This window comes from Eretmochelys imbricata, chromosome 2 (assembly GCF_965152235.1).
Source record: "Eretmochelys imbricata isolate rEreImb1 chromosome 2, rEreImb1.hap1, whole genome shotgun sequence".
Classification (NCBI taxonomy): Eukaryota; Metazoa; Chordata; order Testudines; family Cheloniidae; genus Eretmochelys; species Eretmochelys imbricata.
In genome coordinates, this window is record NC_135573.1 from 209,082,962 (window position 1) to 209,102,193 (window position 19,232).

The window sequence follows — 19,232 nt, forward strand, 5'->3', positions numbered from 1 at the left end:
TTTTCCATGCTGCTGCGTTCCAGAGACACTGCAACCCACGCTAATCGACCCGCCAGAAACATTACCAGATGGGGGGCTCCTTCGAGGCTGGAAAGACCCTAATTTCCCCCTTCCCGCTCCCCTCCCTCATTTAGTCCCTTGTCTTTCTGCAGCGCGCAGCCAATGGCAAACAAGAACCCGAAAGCCACCAAACATGAAATCACAGGCAAAGGTGCTGCGCATAGAGAGATCGCTCAGGGCGCTGCTAATAAGAATATTACCCCAGCAGCACGCAGCCTTCCTAAGTACCCCTCCCCTCCCCCTCGGTGACCCACCCACACAAAGTGCTCAAGCCATCTTGCCAGAAGAGCGGAGCTTGCACGAACTACCCCTATGAATAATACGGTGGCTTCGCATCACGGGGAGAGAGGAGGAGGGGGAGGCGTGGGCAGTATACGGCATGTTTTCCCTCCTTCCTGGAGTACCCTGGGCGATTGCCCCCGCCCCGAGAGACAGCGCGTCCTCGCCTCCCCCCGCTGTTTGTGCACGCTTGCAGGGGAGCGAGCTCGCAGCGGCTGGCCCCAGAAAAGCGAGGCCGGGCGCTATTTGTGAGTGGGGGAGCGCTCGGCGAGGGGGTCCGAGCCGCTGTCAGCAACGGTGGTGAATAGGGGCAGAGAGGGGACGCGCGCTCAGGGCCGGCGCCCATCAAACTCCCGAGCTCCCGCTTTCTCGTCCCCGGCAGCAGCAGCTCTCTCTAAACTTGCCCCCGTGTGTTGTGTGCAGCCAGCCTCTCTCCTCCTCCCTGCCTGTCCCTCACCAGTCTCTCCTCCTCCTCCTGTGAGTGTGTGAGAGAGGGAGCCGAGCTGCAGCTACTATCTAATTGAGGCGCTGGGATTCCTCACGTGAGAAGTTGATTTGTAGTTTGAACACGTGGCTCATTCAAAAAGCCGGAATATTCAAGTAATTTTCTTCCACTCCCCCCCCCCGGTTTTTTTTTTTTTTTTAATTGAGAGGCGGCGCCAGCATGCACGTAGTGTGACATTTTCATAGCCCGCCCGCTGCTGCTGCCGCTGCCAAACGGGCTTGGGGGCAAGACAAAAAAAGTAGTTTCTCCCCTCCTTTCTCCGCCCGCCATCCTGGTCCCCAAGCTGGGTGTTTCCCCCCCTTTCTCCCCTCCGCGGCCGGATCACACAGCAAACGCTCCGGATTCCGATTTGGATACAGTTGGTTTTTTTTTTTACCCCCTGAGAGAGGGTGGGAGGGACTCAGGCTGCAGATCTGATTTTTTTTTTCACCTCGCTCTCGCTTTCTCTCTTTCTCTCTCCTCCATCGCATTTTATTTTACACCCCCACCACCACCTTATTTTGCAAGCCGAGGCTGTAAGTTGTTGGGCGGGTGTGGATTGTGGGTTTTTTTTTTTTTAAACGAACGAGACCATGAATAAGCTGTACATCGGCAACCTCGGCGAGACCGTGAGCCCGCTGGACCTGGAAAGTCTCTTTAAGGAGTCCAAGATCCCTTTCAGCGGCCAGTTTCTGGTGAAGACGGGATACGCGTTCGTCGACTGCCCCGATGAGAACTGGGCTATGAAGGCCATCGAAGCACTTTCAGGTGAGTCCCTCCAGGCGCTCTGCGGCCCCCCGCACCCTCCACGCCGGCCCCGGGCACCCACCCCCGCACCTCTCCCTATCTGTTTCCTGCTCACACACAGACAAGCTCCCCTCCTGTCCCCCAGCTTCTCTCTCCCACCCACATGACTTCCCCCCCTTACCTCGTCCGTTCAACCCGGGGGGGGACCCCGAAATCTGCCTCGCTGCCCCTTTCCCTGCCAAGGAGGTGGGGGCGAAGCGAGAGCCGGCCCTCCGGGGCTGTGTGCGCTCGGGCTGCAGGCGGCCGGGGCTGGGGGGCTGCTGCGGTGCCTGGCCGCGGGAGCTGGGGGGCTGCGGATCCCGGGCACGCCGGCAGGTAACGTGCACGCTGGCGTTTGACATCCAGCCGCCTTCTGGCCTTCCCCGCGCCCGGGGATTGCGCTGCAGCCATGCGGGCTGTGGGAGAGGGCCCGGGGGGCGCTAGGCTGGCTGGCTCCGGCCGCGGGGAAGGCGGCCAAGGAGGATTTCCACCCCCATCGCTCACAACAGGCCAGGGCAAGAGGCAGGAGCCTGGGCCCAGAAACCTAGCACGCTGCGTCTCCCCTATTCCCCCCCCGCCCCCGACGGAAAATCCTGGCTTCTCGGCGGGCGTCCCGGGAATTGGGGGTGGGGGGAGTATTTGGGGTGGGGGGAGGCCATGCGATTTAATGTTTGCATGGTGCGAAGGCAAGCCTGGCGATGTGGAGGGGAAACTGAGCCCTGCTTCCGGCGTAACGTGCAGGGACGGCGGGGCGGACGAGCCTTGCTCTGTGCATACAGCGCGCACCTATAGGCGCTCTTGGCCCGGCATCTCCTGCCCAGCGTGTATCCCCGGCAGCCAGGCTACGGCTTGGTAGAAGCCGCCTTCTGGGTGCACTTGGAAGGAGTTGTCTGGCGGAGCTCCCAGCCCCACGCGGGTTGTTGCACAGAGGGGACGCGTGCTGTAGCTTTCCCTACAGGGAAGGAGAGTAACCCAAACTTGAGAGGGAAAAGCTATCGCCCCCTCCCCACCCTGGCCAGAGGGGCTGGAAGGGCTCGGGCCCTAGAGGGCTGCATTCCTTCGGGATTATTTATTTCGCTTTCCCTTTGATTGCCTCTCCTGCACCCATCACCGCTTGCAGCAGCCAGGCCGCCTCTCTGCCTCTACATCCTGTTTTTGTGTAAAATGTAATGTTGCCTGTTTAATACGGTTTGCAGAGGCTTCAGGGGGGAGGCACCGGGGGCTGCGAAAGCCCTTCTGATATGCGCTCTCTTCACCCCCATCTCCCTCCAGAAAATGCCATGAAGTTTAATTTTGAGGCCTGTCGCCCTGCGGGACGCGTTGGAGTAGCCGGGGGAGGGAGGGATGCCCTGCCCAGAATAGGCAAGTAGGGAAGACACAAGCATTTTCACACAACCCTGAAGTATTCCCAATCCCTCCTGTCTCCTCTCTTTGAGCTGTAGGGCCCTGATCAGCTCATCCGAGCGAAATTTTTGAATCTATATTACAGAGCCCTTGGAAAAAAATGGTTCAAATAAAGGAAGAAGTCCACTTTAAAATAGCGTCATTCACTTACCTCTTCGGACAATTATTGGACTAAAAGGAATCACTAAAAGTCAAGTCCCTTGTCTTGTGATAGCAACAGCATAGTGGCAAACTGCAACACCAGTTATTAATGAATAAGCTAACATGTTGCACTTTTAATTTCCTGTGCTGTTTTAAAACACCACAAATTCAATTTGGGAAGGGTGGGGAGATGAAAAAGAGGGAGGCATTCAAACACATTTAAAAACACTTCTCCCTTATTTTGTTTGTATTTACAGGTAAAGTGGAACTGCATGGTAAACTCATAGAAGTTGAACATTCAGTCCCTAAAAGACAAAGGTAAATACTTTTTTTTTCTTGCCCTCGATGACCAGTCTACCACAATTTAAAAAAAAAAACAAAACTTAAATTATGTTTGCCTTCCTTGTGGATATCTTATCTACTTTATTAAACTAAAACCCCACTATGATAGAATAATTCCAGAATTGTACCCTTATATTTTGAATGTAATGTATTATCAGCCTGCACTGGATTTATAGAAACCAACCCTCTTCATGGAAGAAGTAGGTTGTGATTGAATGACAAATAATTATTAAAAAATTTAAATTCCTGAGAGGAGTTAAATTTTGTACATTAGCAGGAAATGAAATGGGATGTTTTGAACTGTGTAACAGGCAAGCATGTGAGCTTTGCTCGGCAACAAAAAGCATCTTGTAAATATACTTGTATACATACAGTTTTTTGATACTGCCATGCTGGAGGCTGCAGCATTTTATAGCTAAGTAGTGTAAGTTTCATCTAGATTTAAGGAGGAATTTTTCTTTACTGTTTTGATCTGGCATGTACAGACATATGAGGAAACTCTGATTTCTCTTTAGTGAAGACATGATTTATGCTTCCTTTATTTAAGTGTGGGTTTAATTTTTGCAAAGTAAGTACTTCAGGGCTCAGTAGCATGTAGTTTTGTGGGCCTGATGTGAAGAAACAATGCTCAGATTCTTGCAGCAAAGCAGACTAGTACTTCTGTACTGCCTAGAGCATTGTATTCTGCTTTTTTCACGAATGTTTAAATTATACTGCACTCTAGGTTTTCTAGAGAGTAATAACAAAATAGATCGAACTTTGCACTTACTTGTTCCTGCCCTCCATTATACAAACAGCCATACTTCCCAGATTAAATAACTTTATTTAAAAAGTGCTCCGAACACATCCCTTAGACTTGTACAAAAATACAGAATTTCCTCAAACAGTTGATTAGAAAGGTGTGTATAAATATTAGTTGCTTTATTGTTGGGAATCTGATTGTGGGATTAATCTTTGTTTAGCAGTGGAGGGAAGCTTCACTTGAGAAAGTATGGTTGTGGGATTTTTGTTGGTTTAATGCTAGTAGGAAAGCTTTTGAATGTGTATTTATAGTGTCTGGTTAGTTTTGTTATTTGGAAACTAATGCAATATGCAGTCTTGTTTATTGTGCAAGATGAATGTGTCAACTGCAAATTACAGTAGCATATATTCAACTTTTTGAATGTATAATATTGATTAAATACATTCTTGTATATTTAAAAGGTTATTAGGGTTAAATAGAAGAAAATGCAGTGGCAAATGTAAGAATTGATCAGTCTCAAAAGTACATTCCAGTCTTTGTAATATATGCCAATATAGCAACTAAGTTGTAAACAGAAATTTATTAATCTGAAGGACATACAAAAAGTGCACTGATACATACGCCATTCTAAACATATTAATTTTATAATCACAAATATAGTTTAGAAAAACTTCTGTACCATTTTTGATGTGTTTAAATGCGTATTTCCCTGCTTTTAATAGAGTTCAACTGAAAGTATAAAAACACATTGTTCTTCGTATTGGGGTTAGGCATGTTTTCATATTTGTGTGTGAACTAGCACTTTCTCTTCTACAACTTCCTTTTTTTGTTTGTAATTCTGTAATTTATTGGAAGAAATGTTATATAAAACTTGAGAGTAAAGTTAAGTTTCCAAAATATATTGCAGGGATACAGGTATATACCCATATTTGTATTTTTATGAATATTTAGTTACCAAAATGTCAGTATTATTTCCCACTTCAAATCATGTTTATTAAGCATTTTTTAAACATGGTGTGTCTGATGAGAATATTTCTGGACTTTTTAAATAGAAAATTAAATTGCATTTCTTATAATTGAAAATAAAAATTCTCACCTGTAGAAATCTACTTCAAAATTAATTCAGTAATGTCCATACAAAAGTAGTTTTCCTTGCTTTCCTTTGAAAACTGTGTAGTACTTCCCTTGCACCAGCTCAACAAGTTTGATTATTTTTTTTCTCCTACCATGGATCTCTCTTTAAGTATTGCCTAGTTATGTTTCCAGAGTTACTAGATATCTTTAAAAGTTAAGCCTTTAAATGTTGAGCTAAATAAGTAATTTAGAAAAAAGAAGTTATTTACATATGTTCAAAGTATGGCTGTAAAAGAGATGTATTTTAAAAAAGCCTGTATATCTGTACATAGTAAGTGTGGCAGATATAGTTGTTAATGAGGTAGTTAGTCACAGTTCTGTGGAGAATCCTGTGTGGTGGTGTTCAAAAGACCCACCCAGTTTGTTAGTATGTTGAAAGTCTAGGGTTAGTTTTCCATGGAGCCCATCTTGTACCAGGGTGTTTTGTTTGGTTAAATAGATGTTACAGGAAAGAAAATTATGTGGAATATAGGTCATGTCCTCCTTTTAGCATGCATAGCCATACAGTTAACAGCATGATCAAATTATTGCTGCATAAGAATAACAGCAAAAGTTGTTTGTAGTGCATTTAAATTGTTCAGTGTATACTGTTGTATTAACCTCTATCACTGTGTTGCTGCTGAGTGGGAAGTTCCTACTCAATTTTTAAAAATATGCATTTTTTGCATTTGTCTGCATTTTCCCTCCACACCCCCAGAGGCTGGTGAGGTTGTGTATTGGGGTGAAGGTAGGGAGCTGGTAATTCATAACCTTACCATGGAAAGGAAGGTCAAGAGGTGGTGAGTCCAGAAGACTCCTCATTGTGAAGTGTGGTTTGTTATTCAGAGTGAAATTCTTAGACCCAGTAGTCACTGTATTCTGAACTTTTCAGACTGGAATGTCCAATAGTGGGAACACCCACATTTGCCAAAATCACCTTTATACCTGCTGTGAAAGGCAGGTTGGGACTATGGTACTGTGGAATGCCTACTGAAGCGTTAAGACAGATGTTGGGTACATTGCAACTGTAGCTGGGGTGGGGGAGGGCTGGTAAAGGTTTACTTGCAAGAAGGGTGGAGATTTTTGGGTGGGAGGTGCCTACTGTTTCATAATCCAAAAGTTTATTCCTGATTTACTACTGAAATCTCAAGGGAATGTGAAAGGGAAATGTGGAATTTTTGCATTCAGACCTTATGAATCATGGAAGACTATTGCAGTACTTCATAAAACTTTAAGTCACTTCATTCAAAATTTGGAGAAGGCGTTGTAACAATTTTGAGTGCTAGTCATGCTTCTCAAGAGAACACCGAGCATTGTTAGTTCTGATCAACCCTTCACATTAATTTTGTTTTGAGAAACAAAAATGGAGCAAGATTGATATATATATACACTTGTGATGGAGCCCTTTAGGGACCCCTTTTCTGTGACTCAAGAGCAGCTGGTATCTAGTGGGGCAATGTACATACAGCAATCTGATTATTCAGATATCGGTGATGTGCAGTTTAGCTTAGTGTGGGGGAGGGAAGGGTTGGGAGCTGACACTGGCCACCTGAGGATTGCACATTGAGTCAGTCCTTTAACATTTCTGAGAACATTCTTAAATCCCTGTTAAAAGAAAAGGAGTACTTGTGGCACCTTAGAGACTAACAAATTCATTTGAGCATAAGCTTTCGTGAGCCACAGCTCACTTACGAAAGCTTATGCTCAAATAAATTTGTTAGTCTCTAAGGTGCCACAAGTCCTCCTTTTCTTTTTGCGAATACAGACCAACACGGCTGCTACTCTGAATCCTTAAATCCCTGTAAAATTTATAGACCTTCACCTAAAATTAGATTTTTTTTTTTTTTTTTTTTTGGCTTTAGGGGAAAACTTGCTGTGACTTTCTCTTTAGGAGCTTAAAATGGTTAGTTTACACTTACAACTCAGATATTATGGTACTAGTGAGGCATTTTTCTAGCTGGGAGGATAGATACTGTTCCACCTCTGACTCTCTTGCTTTGTTTTTAAAAACAAATTAAGAATCTGAATCTGATGCCCTTTTAAAATATATATATATATATTTTGTGATAGTTGGGGGAGGAATGATGAGGTATGGCAGATAGGTCACAGTCAGTGGATTTTAACCAGTCAGTTCATTTTAACCAGTCATTTTGGCCACTAGTAACTCTGTTACAGGAAACCTAAATAAGATTTTAATCCTAATTAATCTCAATTAATGTGAAGTTTGGTTTGAGAAGAAATAGACCTTTTTAAAATAAAATTGTTTAGTGAGATGCATATGAGCTTCATGCTGTTAGTTGTGGATTAAAATTTGTGTATAATTTTAACATGAAGGTGGTATGTGTGTTGGGAGTGAGGGGATGAATGGTTTACATCTGAAATGCTAAAGGGTGATTGAGCTGTAGTGGTGATTATATTCTGAGTGATCAGATTTTTAAATTAGGGACACAATACTTGTAGATTTTTGTTTTTGATATAGTATGTGACTAAGGTAGGGGTAAGAACACCATGCTAATGGCACATGGGGTTAGTACACTGTACATAAAATTGCAAAGTACAGAGCACTTTTTTGTTTTATGACATATTAGTCTGTTTCATGGAGGGAGTGGAGCATGTGTGACTGAATATCTCACATGGCTCAAAATGAGCAAGAATCTGTTGCAGGCATTAGTCAAAATTCTGCTTAGCAAGTCTGGTTCTTAGTGCCTCATATCTACATTTGTTTTTGCAGATGTAAATAGTGTTGTGGTTGTTTGTTTTTTTTTTTTACGGGAAGCTAATTATTGTTAATGGTGGAAAACATAAATTTGGCCAGTTGTTGTGGCTCTCGTGCATGCAGTATGTAGTTGTAGTGAGTATAGATTATTATTTATCCAGTTTATGGAGAATTATATGTAGGAAATTGCATTTCTGTAGCTCCTAGACTAGCTTTCTCACAATAATATAGCAGTGCACCCCTTTTGTAACAGTCTCTTAAAGTGGGGTGAACTATAAAAAGCACATGGCTCTTTATTTAAATTTTAGGTTAAGCTTTAAATGTGTTTTCCCTCTCAGCATTGTAGACTCTCAACTCTACAGGCATGCTAAACTTGAACATTTTAAGTAAAGTATAATTAAAGGACTGTAAAACATGGTCAGGGAGTGGTTAATCAGATTTTTTTTTCTATACAGTAATTAAACCCCCTGAAAACTACAGGAGTGCTCTCCACATGGGGGTAGAGCTTGAGGCCTTCCAGAAGCTGAAATTATTGCAGAATCCAACTGTCTACTTCGTAAGTGGTACTTTGTGTAGAGAACACGTTACTCCAGTGCTCTAGAGTCTTTCCTTGCTTCTGACTAATTTCTGGGTGGAGTTTAGGAGGTTGGTTTTGACCTATAAATACTTACATGGTTTGGGACTTGGCTACCCAAGAGATAACTTCTCTTTTTTGTGATACCTCTCCTAGTTGCAATCAGCGGAGCGAATATACCCACAGTTTAGAGGATATAGGGAGCGTGGTGGCAGAGTATTTTCTATGGTGGATCCTCAACTCTGGAAGTTGCTTCCCTTCTTGGTCCAAAGAGTATCTTTCTTTTTTTTTCTTTTGGCCTTTTGATAAGGCAGTGTGTGACGGCATAGAAAGCGGATAGACGTATTATGATTTGCTGTTTGGGCAAGTATGGCATGTCAGATGCAGAAGACTATTGGGGTGCGTCTACACTGCAATAAACACCTCTGGCTGGCCTGTGTCAGCTAACTCAGGCTCATGGGGTTGTAAAATTGCGGTGTAGGCATTTGGGCTCAGGCTGAAGCTCAAGCTCTGGGACCTGCAAGCGGGGAGGGTCCTGGAGTCTGGGCTCCAGCCTGAACCTGTATGTTTACACCACAGTTTTACAGCCCTGCAGCCAAAGCCTTGTGAGCCTAAGTCAGCTGACATGGTCTAGCTGTGGGTGTTTAGTTGAGTGTAGACGTATCTTTGCTATATTTTGTGTATTTAACACCTTGTGTTGTACGAGCCACATAGGCTCTGGGTTAGCCATTCTAAAAAATGGTAAAGAAATGAAAATACATTGAAATTGATACAAAATATTAGATGTTGTGAAGCAGAAATAAGGAAATTGCTTTTCATTTTTCTCTGAGAATAAGACATAGGAAGATTTGTACCCAGTGCAGGTATTTACAAAAAGTTGAAATACAGTTCCATAATACTTTCCCAGAAAACCTCAATGTATTCTTTCAATTCTGTGCTTTCTAAATTTCTGTATGCATAAAAATCTATTCATGTATCTCTGAGTCAGTTAATTCTTTGATTGTCAAATCTGCTTAAAGTGGTACATAGTAAAAACTGTGAGTTAACCTCTGATGAAAACTGGTATACAAATGTCTTTTGTTCCTGCCTCACTTTTGAAGGAATCAATATTTTTTTTTTGAAAACTGGTTTTTGACAAGAGGAATTTTCCGGAAGTACGTTTAAACCTGAGCCTAAAGAGTCAACAGGCAAAATACACAAGTAATCAAGCATATATATTTGTCTGGCCTTCTATCCTGCGGTGGTTTCTGTGTGTGAGCCTTCCTTTTCCTATCTAAATAGGGCAAAATATTTCAAAATGCTGCAGCATATAATAGACTGTCATATGGTCTTGCATTGAAGCTTGTGATGTGCTGGGATGGAGGTGGTAATAAGTAGTTCCATGCTTACCTGGGTCTGTAATTTCCAATCCACCTGTCCACTTAAGCTGCCACTGAGGCAACTGCTATTTCCTTTTCTCAATTCATCTACTGAAAGGACCATTTTGGCTTTTAAATATTGTCTGTACAGTAAAACTTCTGTTTTACTTTTGGCAGGTTAAGACAATTATCATAGCTTTCAAAATCCATTTAATCACAGTCATCTTTTTTCTTTAACCTACTTTATTAGCAAGTCAAGATGCAAACTAGTTTACATATGTTTAAGTAGCTGTGTATATTATGAATCAATTACTGTAGGCTGCTGGAAATAACCTGCATTATGGGTTTAACAAAACCTATAGTGCTTTAGTGTCAAATGAATGATGTTTCCCTGCAGAAGAGGATATTCATCATATGTTTACAATACAAAATCTATAGTATAAACTAAAATACAGCACACTCTTCTGTTCTTGTCACTTTGCTAAAGTGAGTTCCCCTTCAAAATGGTTATTGTGAGAAAAATCTGAAATACAGAATGTAAGTTACCATGTGTTCTGTGTAGTTTTCAATAGGAATTTTCCCTAGCCCCCTTTCTGTTTGCATACCAACTGCTGTTAGATGTTGCCTCTTTATTTTAGGTATAGTGGGATTGTACTCAACTAAAAATGGCCTTCTGTAAAGATATATTTAAAATTATATTAAATTGCTCAAAATAAGATGCACTCTTCAAAATGAAGAGTATTTGGTTCTAACACTTTGGGTGGAGAAGTAGTTGTGTATTTTAATCATTTGACTAGAGCATAAATTATGAAAATTATACAAAGAATAATTCCTTTTTTTATTTAGGAAGTGAAATATCAAAATGTTCAAACATATGAAAGGTGGGAAAGAACTTCAGTTTCTATTTTAATGTTTACATTTTGGTGTGAGGAGTGTTTTGATCACGGTATTTCAAAACAATCAGACAATAATATGCAGAACAAGGTTTCAGATAAAATGCCTTTTAATCAAGATTACATCACAATAAACTACTTGCTATGTAAGTAGAAAATGGCTTAGTGTCTAAAGAATTTTCTCAAAATAGTTAAATTTCCTTTCTTCAGTATTAGTACAATTGGAGTTGAATATTCACTTTTGAAAGATTAATTTTCGTGCTCAGCTGAACTTTTGGAATGCTATTTTAAGATATGTAAGTCTACCTTATGTGTCAAATACATCTTTTCGCTCTGGCAATAGCTGATTTTTATTGTCTTGGTAAATAGATGTTACTACCATATTGTGTATATGTAGGTAAAACTCAAAAATGGTATTTGTTCATGGTGAACTCTGCGCTCTAAAATACTCTAGTGCATTGTCAAGTGCAAATGGAAATTCTGGTTATAGCAAACCTGCACTTATGGCGTTCCATGAGCAACAAGGTTTCATTGTGTCACTGTATGTCTACAAAACTTGGTTTTTAGCTGTGTTTAGATGAAATGTTCAGAAAGGCATTTATCTGAAATGTTAGCCTAAATAATTTAGTTTTAAACTAAATCAGAATAAAGCTGAGCTTTTAATGTTTCACTGTAATCATTCTACATTTATGGTATCAAAAAGGAATTCTAACCTGTTTGGGTATAATAAGCAAGGCTAGAGGACCAGTTAAAAGAAAGAGATTGACACATAAACACTATAGAACAACTCTCTCATCATGGGATCTGATCTTACAAAACTTTTTTCACCTGTGTAGTCTTCAAAAGTCACATGAAGGCTTTTAGATGAGTATGAATTTTCAGAATTGGGTCCTAACTTTGGGACTGTGACTGCACAAGAAACTTAGGGAAAAATAACCTGGGTTTAATTAGGTTTGGTCTAGTCCTTTCTTTCTCTCTTTCTCTCTTTCTTTCTTTCTTGTTTAAAGTGACATGGAAGTTTATTTTGAGGATGGGGTTGTTTGCTTACAAATCTTTGGTGTTTACGTTGCGGAAGGGTTCTGGATGTGAAGACAACTTGATGGGTTGCTCCTAGTTAATTAACATTTTCTTTTTCTTTTTTAGAATAAGAAATATTCAAAATTAACATTATTTAGAAGGGAAGAATTTTTAGTCTGTTCACGAACTTTCTTTAGCTTCTAAGTTTAAACCAGGCTGATATCAAACACTCTTGTTTTGTAATTGCCCTTCTTTACTCATGTGAGTATAGTTACTCATATGAGTAAAGAATGTAAGTATAATTCTGGTGGAAACTACTGGAGGAAATTTCCTGTAAAAGTTTGTTGACAATATGAATATATCATGGCGGCTGTTGTAGCACTGAAATGGCAGAAGGAAACTTAAAAAAATCTCTTGTCTTTTGGAATCATATTACTCACTTTGAAGTTGCCTTCCAAATGTCTAGTTGCTAATATCACATGTACTGTCCACAGTCTGACTTCTTGCTGTTTGTGGGCTCTGTTTCTTATGTGAATTAGTACAATATAGAACACTTAAATTTATACCATCTTTCTTTTCCACTGCGTTGATTCAGGTATCTTGTCAATGATAATATGCAGACTGAGTGGTCTTAATTGAAAAATTTAATATTCCAGTGTGTGAAGAGAGCTCTCCAGTGTGTGTTCCTTTTGTTAGTGTAAATTTTGTTAAATTTTCTTAAAGCTAACGAGTGAAAACAATTCAATACTAAAAATATCTTGCAGCAATGCTAGTCACAGTCTTACTGCTAGTCGCTAAAAAGCAAGAAAACTTGTTAAACCACTATATATGGCATGCTTCACAGAAGTGATTTTTTAATGAATGTTAAGATATTTCCCCCAGTTATATAATTCAGTAACAAAAAGCTAAAATTTGCCTTAATCAAGCAAAATTCTATTGAAGTCATCAGGAGCTTTCTTGATTAAGAATGTCAGAATTTGGCCCTAAAAGAAGCCATTTTTATTTAGCAGTTGTATATGATTATATTTCATTATATGTGCAGAAGTCCTTAACCCAGAACGTTTGTAAGAGAACCAGTAATGTTTCTGCCAGGTTGGACACTTAAGTAAACATGTATAGATTTAGATTTTTATTTCGTTTGAATTGCGTGTTACCAGAAACTTAAGTGTGTAGTTGAACATACAGTCTGTATATTTGAGAACAATTAAAATGAGGGGATCTGGAAGTCTAAGACTATATAGCAGAAAGCGAAAGTTATAAACACTTAGTTTTATTACAACTCAGACAAGACAAATGGGAAGTACAACAAAGTATAAGCAGGTGGCTGCTTTTCTAATAGATACGATAATTTCTTTTATTAGTGTATGTTCTGTCTGCCAAACTGATGATTCTCTCAAAACTCCTGATGAGTTTAATCCCACTTCTCAAAGATTCAATAGCAGAGTGATGTAACAAGGTCTCATATTGTGAAGACTCACTTTTACAAAACAGACAAACATTTACTAGTATACTAAGTATTATAACCTCACCCCCCACTAATTTACAATTTTCTAAAGTACATAAGTATACTTTAGTGTGTATTATTGGTTCATTTATTCACTAAATACCCAATTTCGGTGATCCTTAGAGGACTTCCTAGCATTAATGCAAATTAGTAAGGTTCTGCTCTACTTCAATAACCTTATTTTAGATTGATTATTATGTGCATGTTGGCATAAATCTACCTAACTACAAAAAATATGCATTTTTGGTAGGTTTAACCAATACTCAGTTGCAGTAGTATTTGCACAGATTGTCTAAATATCTATGTTGGGGCATTTGGCCACTGTTTCAACCAAGAAACAGTGTTTATTTTGCTGCTTAAATACTCTGAAAACCTTGCATTTAGTATAGAAATGGAAAGTGCACTCTAGTATAACTTTTAACTTGTGTGCGCACACACCCACGTAGCTACTGTATCGGTCCACGGTAGAGTGCCACTAAAATGGAGTCATTGTCCGCAGTGTGGGATAGTACTGCTAAGAATGTTTCAAACATAGAACATTGAATAAGCAACAGCAAATTGTTTGCCAAAATAATAAAGGCAAAGGCTCTAGAACTAAGATTAGTATGTTGACCCCTTTAAGTACATAGATATTGGCTCGTAAAGATAACTTTACATGTGTGGGGTTTCTTTTTGGCTTGTTAGGAAAAAGACCCACAAACTAATACCTTTCTGTACTATTTTTCTTTGACTTTCACTCTTACAAATATTTTAAATTAATGTACATTGCCTTTTGTCCCTGCCCCCCACATTTACGTCACTATGTATACACAGTTCATTTATTGCAAGTCTTAATACTGCTGCGTGTGTGGGATTAAAACTAGTGATTTAGAATTCGGGACACTACTTTTGAATGCATGATCAGTAGTAGAGGTCCATCTTACTACTTAGAGCTACAGGCAGCTTTCTGCTCTATGCCAGTGCTATGTTTTGAACCACAGCTTTTCAGAATGGCTATTGAAATGAACATTTAAGATATTTTGACTCTCTCTAACTGTTGCGGTTTGCTTGAAATTATGTGCAGGGTCATGTGTCAGTGAGGAGTTCTGTTGAATAACCCTGACTTTCATCATTATAATCATTTTGGGCGGGACCTTAGGAAAGTTGGGCATGTAAGATACTGTCAAAAATTTAGTGGCACTTCAGCATAGAAAGTCCCTGCAGTCCTGAAAATTTAGTGGGGAAGGAATGGCTTAGAATGGGGTCTAGTTTTCTGAAGACCAATATGGGTGCCCTGTCGCAGCCAATGTTCAGACTTAAACTAGATAAAGCTCTTGTAAATATTCGTTTCAGGAAAACCTTGCCTGGTTCTAGGGGTTGATTAGAAGACCTGACCCTGTTTCTTCCATCTTTAACATACAGTTCTATGAATTTTACTTGCACTCACTACATAACATGCATATGTTTGCGAACTGTGTTCTCTATTAAACCGTTTATGTTGGATCAGTTCTCTGTCTTGAGGTTCATAACTATAGTTCTACTAATTGCTGCTAATTTGATTTATATTGCCGTGTCCAGTACTTGGTAGGAGTAGGCTTTCACTGTTCTGAAATAAACTAAATATTTACAATCTTTTAGTAATGCAAACTAATGTAGAAATTGGACAGTAACTCCTGGTAAATAGAGATAATCTTATGCTTGGGTTTTGAACATTTGTTAGATTCTAATATAGGTTTCCTCATGATGATCTTGGGTAATCCTGTATTTTAGTGCTCTATTGCCTCTTTATAGTTTGAGGCTTGATTTTGGCTTCTAACCTATTCATTTTAGGATGAATAACTGATTTTTCAAGATTCTAAATGTTTTCTGTTTACATTATTAATCAAGTGCAAGTTTCTGTCTAATGGGAGATGTGTGGGGTTATACCTAGCGGTACAGAAAGTGAACAGTTTTATCACATTGCTATAGCAAATAACACATCTTCGTTCATAGTGGAACTACTAAAATTATCGTGATAAAACTGTATTGTGTAATCGTTGAAGAGAAATTATGTTCTTAGTGTGGTAATATAGTTCCATAGCTAGAAACAGATACATTTTTTAAGTTTTTGATTTTTTTTTTAAATTGGTTAGTTTTCTTAAGTGTGGGCAAATAGTCATTGCAATGAGTACATTCTTTCCTTGAGTCTTTAAGTATCCAGCAAATAAAATGGAGCGCATTTAGTAGATCTACAAGTCAATAAATACAAACAACCTTAAACTCTTGACTATTTCTAAGTTAACAGGTACCAGGATAATATATTTGGTTGTGCTATACTCTAGTGAGTCTCAAATAAGGTAAAATAAATAAAACCAATTTAATTTTACAGTGTTCACTGTAATTGAAAATATGTAACAAGTTAAAATGTAATTGATGAAGCTAAGATCAATTTCAGTGTTCCTTTTATGTTTATCTATTGGGGACACACAGATATAAAGATATCATTACTTTGAATAGCATAGTCGACGGAATAGTAGAAACATACTGTAACTTTTGTTGTAGTTCTCTGATTATACAGTAGCTCGCATGTCCTAGGTTTACACTGTACTGTAACATGAAAACCGCTTACATTTTTACCAATGCAGTTATGTGGCTTAAAAAAAAGGTTAATGTTTGTTATAATATTGTCTTTTGTCTTCAAAACATATTTATTATTTTCAGGAAAATAGGAAAGGAAATAAGTTGTCTGAAAGATGGTGCTGGGAGCTCAGTTAGCACTTAATCTGTGTGTCTAAAATTCCACTGGTAATTTTTCCTAGTGTTGTGAAGCCAATGGATGAAAATCTTTACCTTGTTAAATAGAATTCACAACTACACCTCTACCCTGATATAACACGAATTCGGATATAAAGCGGTAAAGCAGCGCTCTGGGGGGCTGGGGTGTGCGCTCCGGCGGGTCAGCATGTCTGGCTCTGACACGCTGCTCTGAGCGGCGTGCTAAGGGTACTGGGCCGGGGCTGAGGGGTTGGATAAGGGACAGAGGGTCTCAGGGGGCGTCAGAAGACAGGGAGCGGCGGGGGTGTGGATGGTTCGGAGGTTCTGGGGGCGGGACGGTCTGGGAATGGGGGCATTGGATAGGGCATGGGAGCCCCTAGGGGCCTGTTGGGGGGCGGGGGTGTGGATAGGGGTCGGGGCAGTCGGGACAGGGAGCGGGTTGGGGGTTGGATGGGTCGGGGGTTCTGAGGGGTCAGTCAGGGAGCGGGAAGTGACTCTTAACAGAAATGCTTGAGGCAAAAGCAAGTTCTATATAACATGGTTTCACCTATAACGTGGTAAGATTTGTTTTGCTCCCGAGGACTGTTATATTGGGGTAGAAGTGTATTGTGTAAAAAGGGAACTTACATATTTTGTATACATGTAACCTTACTTTAATATAAACTGCTTCTGAGGGATAGCTTAAAATATAATGTAAAACTAAGTATGACTGAAGTATTGTGGAGTTAAATTTGTGAGCAGCTGAACTTATTGTCAATGGAATGGAATAAAATCTGTTAGTGACACTTTTTGTAAGGCCTGGTGCAAGTGTTCAATGAACATCTTTACAATTTCTGTGAGTTACAGTATTTAAATCAGTGGGCTAAATAAAGCTTATGTGAATTCAGCATAAAAGTAAAACACTAAGTTATGGTAACTTTTACTGAATGTCATATCTGAAAAATACTATGACTAAAAATAGTTTTACATGAGTACTGAAGTAAGCTACCTTAAAGAAATACACTTGGGGGGACATGATCTAAACACAAATTGTATAATTTAACTATTCCAGTATAGTTAGAGCAGTAAGATACACCCCTCCTGCCCCAGTGTAGGCGCAAAGTATAACCGTGTTTAGACTGGTTAAACCTTATTCCTATACGGGAAGGGGGAATAGTCTATACTGGTATAATTGAATCCACACTGGGGTTTGTACTGGTATAGTGATTTTGGGGAAGTGTGTGGTGGTGGGGGCTCATTCTTAAAATATGCGCAACATATGCCTCAGGTGTAATTGTAATGAGTACATGACCAGGATTCATCACCAAATTTGGTCCTCTGGTTGGATCATTAGCTTCCCTGGCCCGGGCCGGATAGTGGCTGGGAGTGTGACGTGAATGCTGATTCATGCCCCCCCCAGAGGCTCCTAATCCAAATACGTAGTTACATTAATACAAAATCTTGTCTGAGGGCCAGGCTTTATTGCATAGAGATTTTGTACACCTCCCGGATATCTAGAACTATTAAATTGTTAGATATTGGTTATCTTGCTGAACATGAGGGTTCATTCTCTTATTATTAAGGTAGTAGGGGATTTATTTACAATCTGAAAGCTCTTGGTCTTTTGCCCCTTTTTGTAGGGAAATGAGAAGCAATTTTTTCAAATGGTACACTTAAAATAATGGAGAGATTACAAGATGTGGAATAAATTCCAGTAGACTGTTGCTAATCTGTCTTTCCCATAATTCACACACAGTCCACTTGAGATTTCTAACCATAGAGAAAACGTAATGTGCATTTAGGTTAAAAATCATACTATGATTCTGAAAACTTCTAAGCTACATTGTTTTTCACAAGTAATTCTTAACTATTGACGATATAAAACTTGGTCTAGAGAATTATTACTTTTGTTTGTTTTTCTACTCTGCTTTTGAGAGTATTCTGCATTTGGGGTTAGGGAAGAGACACACAGTAATTTAAGTTGATTTAAAAAAAAAAAGAATAGATTTCAATTTGGTAGTACAATTGAATTGGGCTCCTAAAAGGGAGCAATAAACTGATGCCGTTTCCTCTTACAGCTATTTAGACTTCAGTATTTCTGTAATAATTTGCTACAGAACAATTACTAAAGCATTATCATCAACTAATACTAAATAAACTTGCCAAAATATATGAACCATGTATGAATGCATTGGCTTGTTTTAATTTTGTTCGCTTACTGAATTTTGTGAAGTAGCAAAAAACTTACAATAGTTCTTAGTGTGGATTTGTACGGTTGTACTAGTTTGAGTGAGTGCAAAGAAACCTCTGTTCAAACTTGTTTAAAAAAATTAAAAACCTGTTAATGGCAATCTGCCTGGTAAATTTACCAGGCAATCTCTGCTGTTGCAGGATAGGTGAAGTGTAAATTCTGTTAAATTTATTCCTGTTCAGAGTTCTAGAAGATCCACCAGTAGCCATCCTCATTCCTTACTTATTTTTAATTCTTGGAAGGCTAATGAGTATAGGGTGGGAAGGAAGGAGGATATTTAACTGGCTTTGTTATATTTGGTAATAGTTAATCTCCTTTTTAGAAAGAAAATATTGTATAGAAATATTAAATTGTGACCTCTGTATAAACAGAGCTTATAGAGCTTTAAGCTTATCTTGTTTAACCATTAAATCGTTGACCTAATGCAGTATGTTTTTAAATGCACAGCTAGCAGAATTTAGTAAAAAGTTACTCTTGTCATTAAATAGGGAGGTTTTATATAAAAATTAAGAAACACAAACAACATGTGTACGTATATCCATCCAACTATACTTCCACAGTGTGTCCCTGTTGGCTAAAACTTCCTGTTACCAGAGGTGGTTAAAAGCTAGCTAGAACCTAAAACATAGTCACTAATCATATGACAGTACCTTAAACACTGTGTTTGAAGAACTGAGTGCTCTTATAAATTCTGCTTTTAGTTTTTCTTTGTGGTTAATACTTCTGTGTTTAAAAAACTATACTTCTGAGCATTAAAAGTATTAAGATTTTTGCCATCTAGTCAAAGAAAAGAATCTGAATCTGGAGTTGCCAAATCAAATTAGAACTTTTCACCCTTTTCAGAGGTAAACATAAC

The 19,232-nt window shown here is 39.4% G+C and overlaps 1 protein-coding gene across 3 annotated transcripts in view; it reads left to right on the forward strand.

Moving 5' to 3' along the window:
• Positions 1-1,128: 1,128 nt before the first annotated feature.
• Positions 1,129-19,232, forward strand: part of IGF2BP3 (insulin like growth factor 2 mRNA binding protein 3) — a 162,862-nt gene continuing 144,758 nt past the window's right edge. For all 3 annotated transcript variants that reach the window (XM_077809345.1, XM_077809346.1, XM_077809347.1), the window contains exons 1-2: positions 1,129-1,591; positions 3,412-3,472. In XM_077809345.1, coding sequence (XP_077665471.1) covers positions 1,417-1,591; positions 3,412-3,472 — 236 coding nt within the window. In that variant the 5' untranslated portion in view covers positions 1,129-1,416. The remainder of the gene's footprint in view (positions 1,592-3,411; positions 3,473-19,232) is intronic.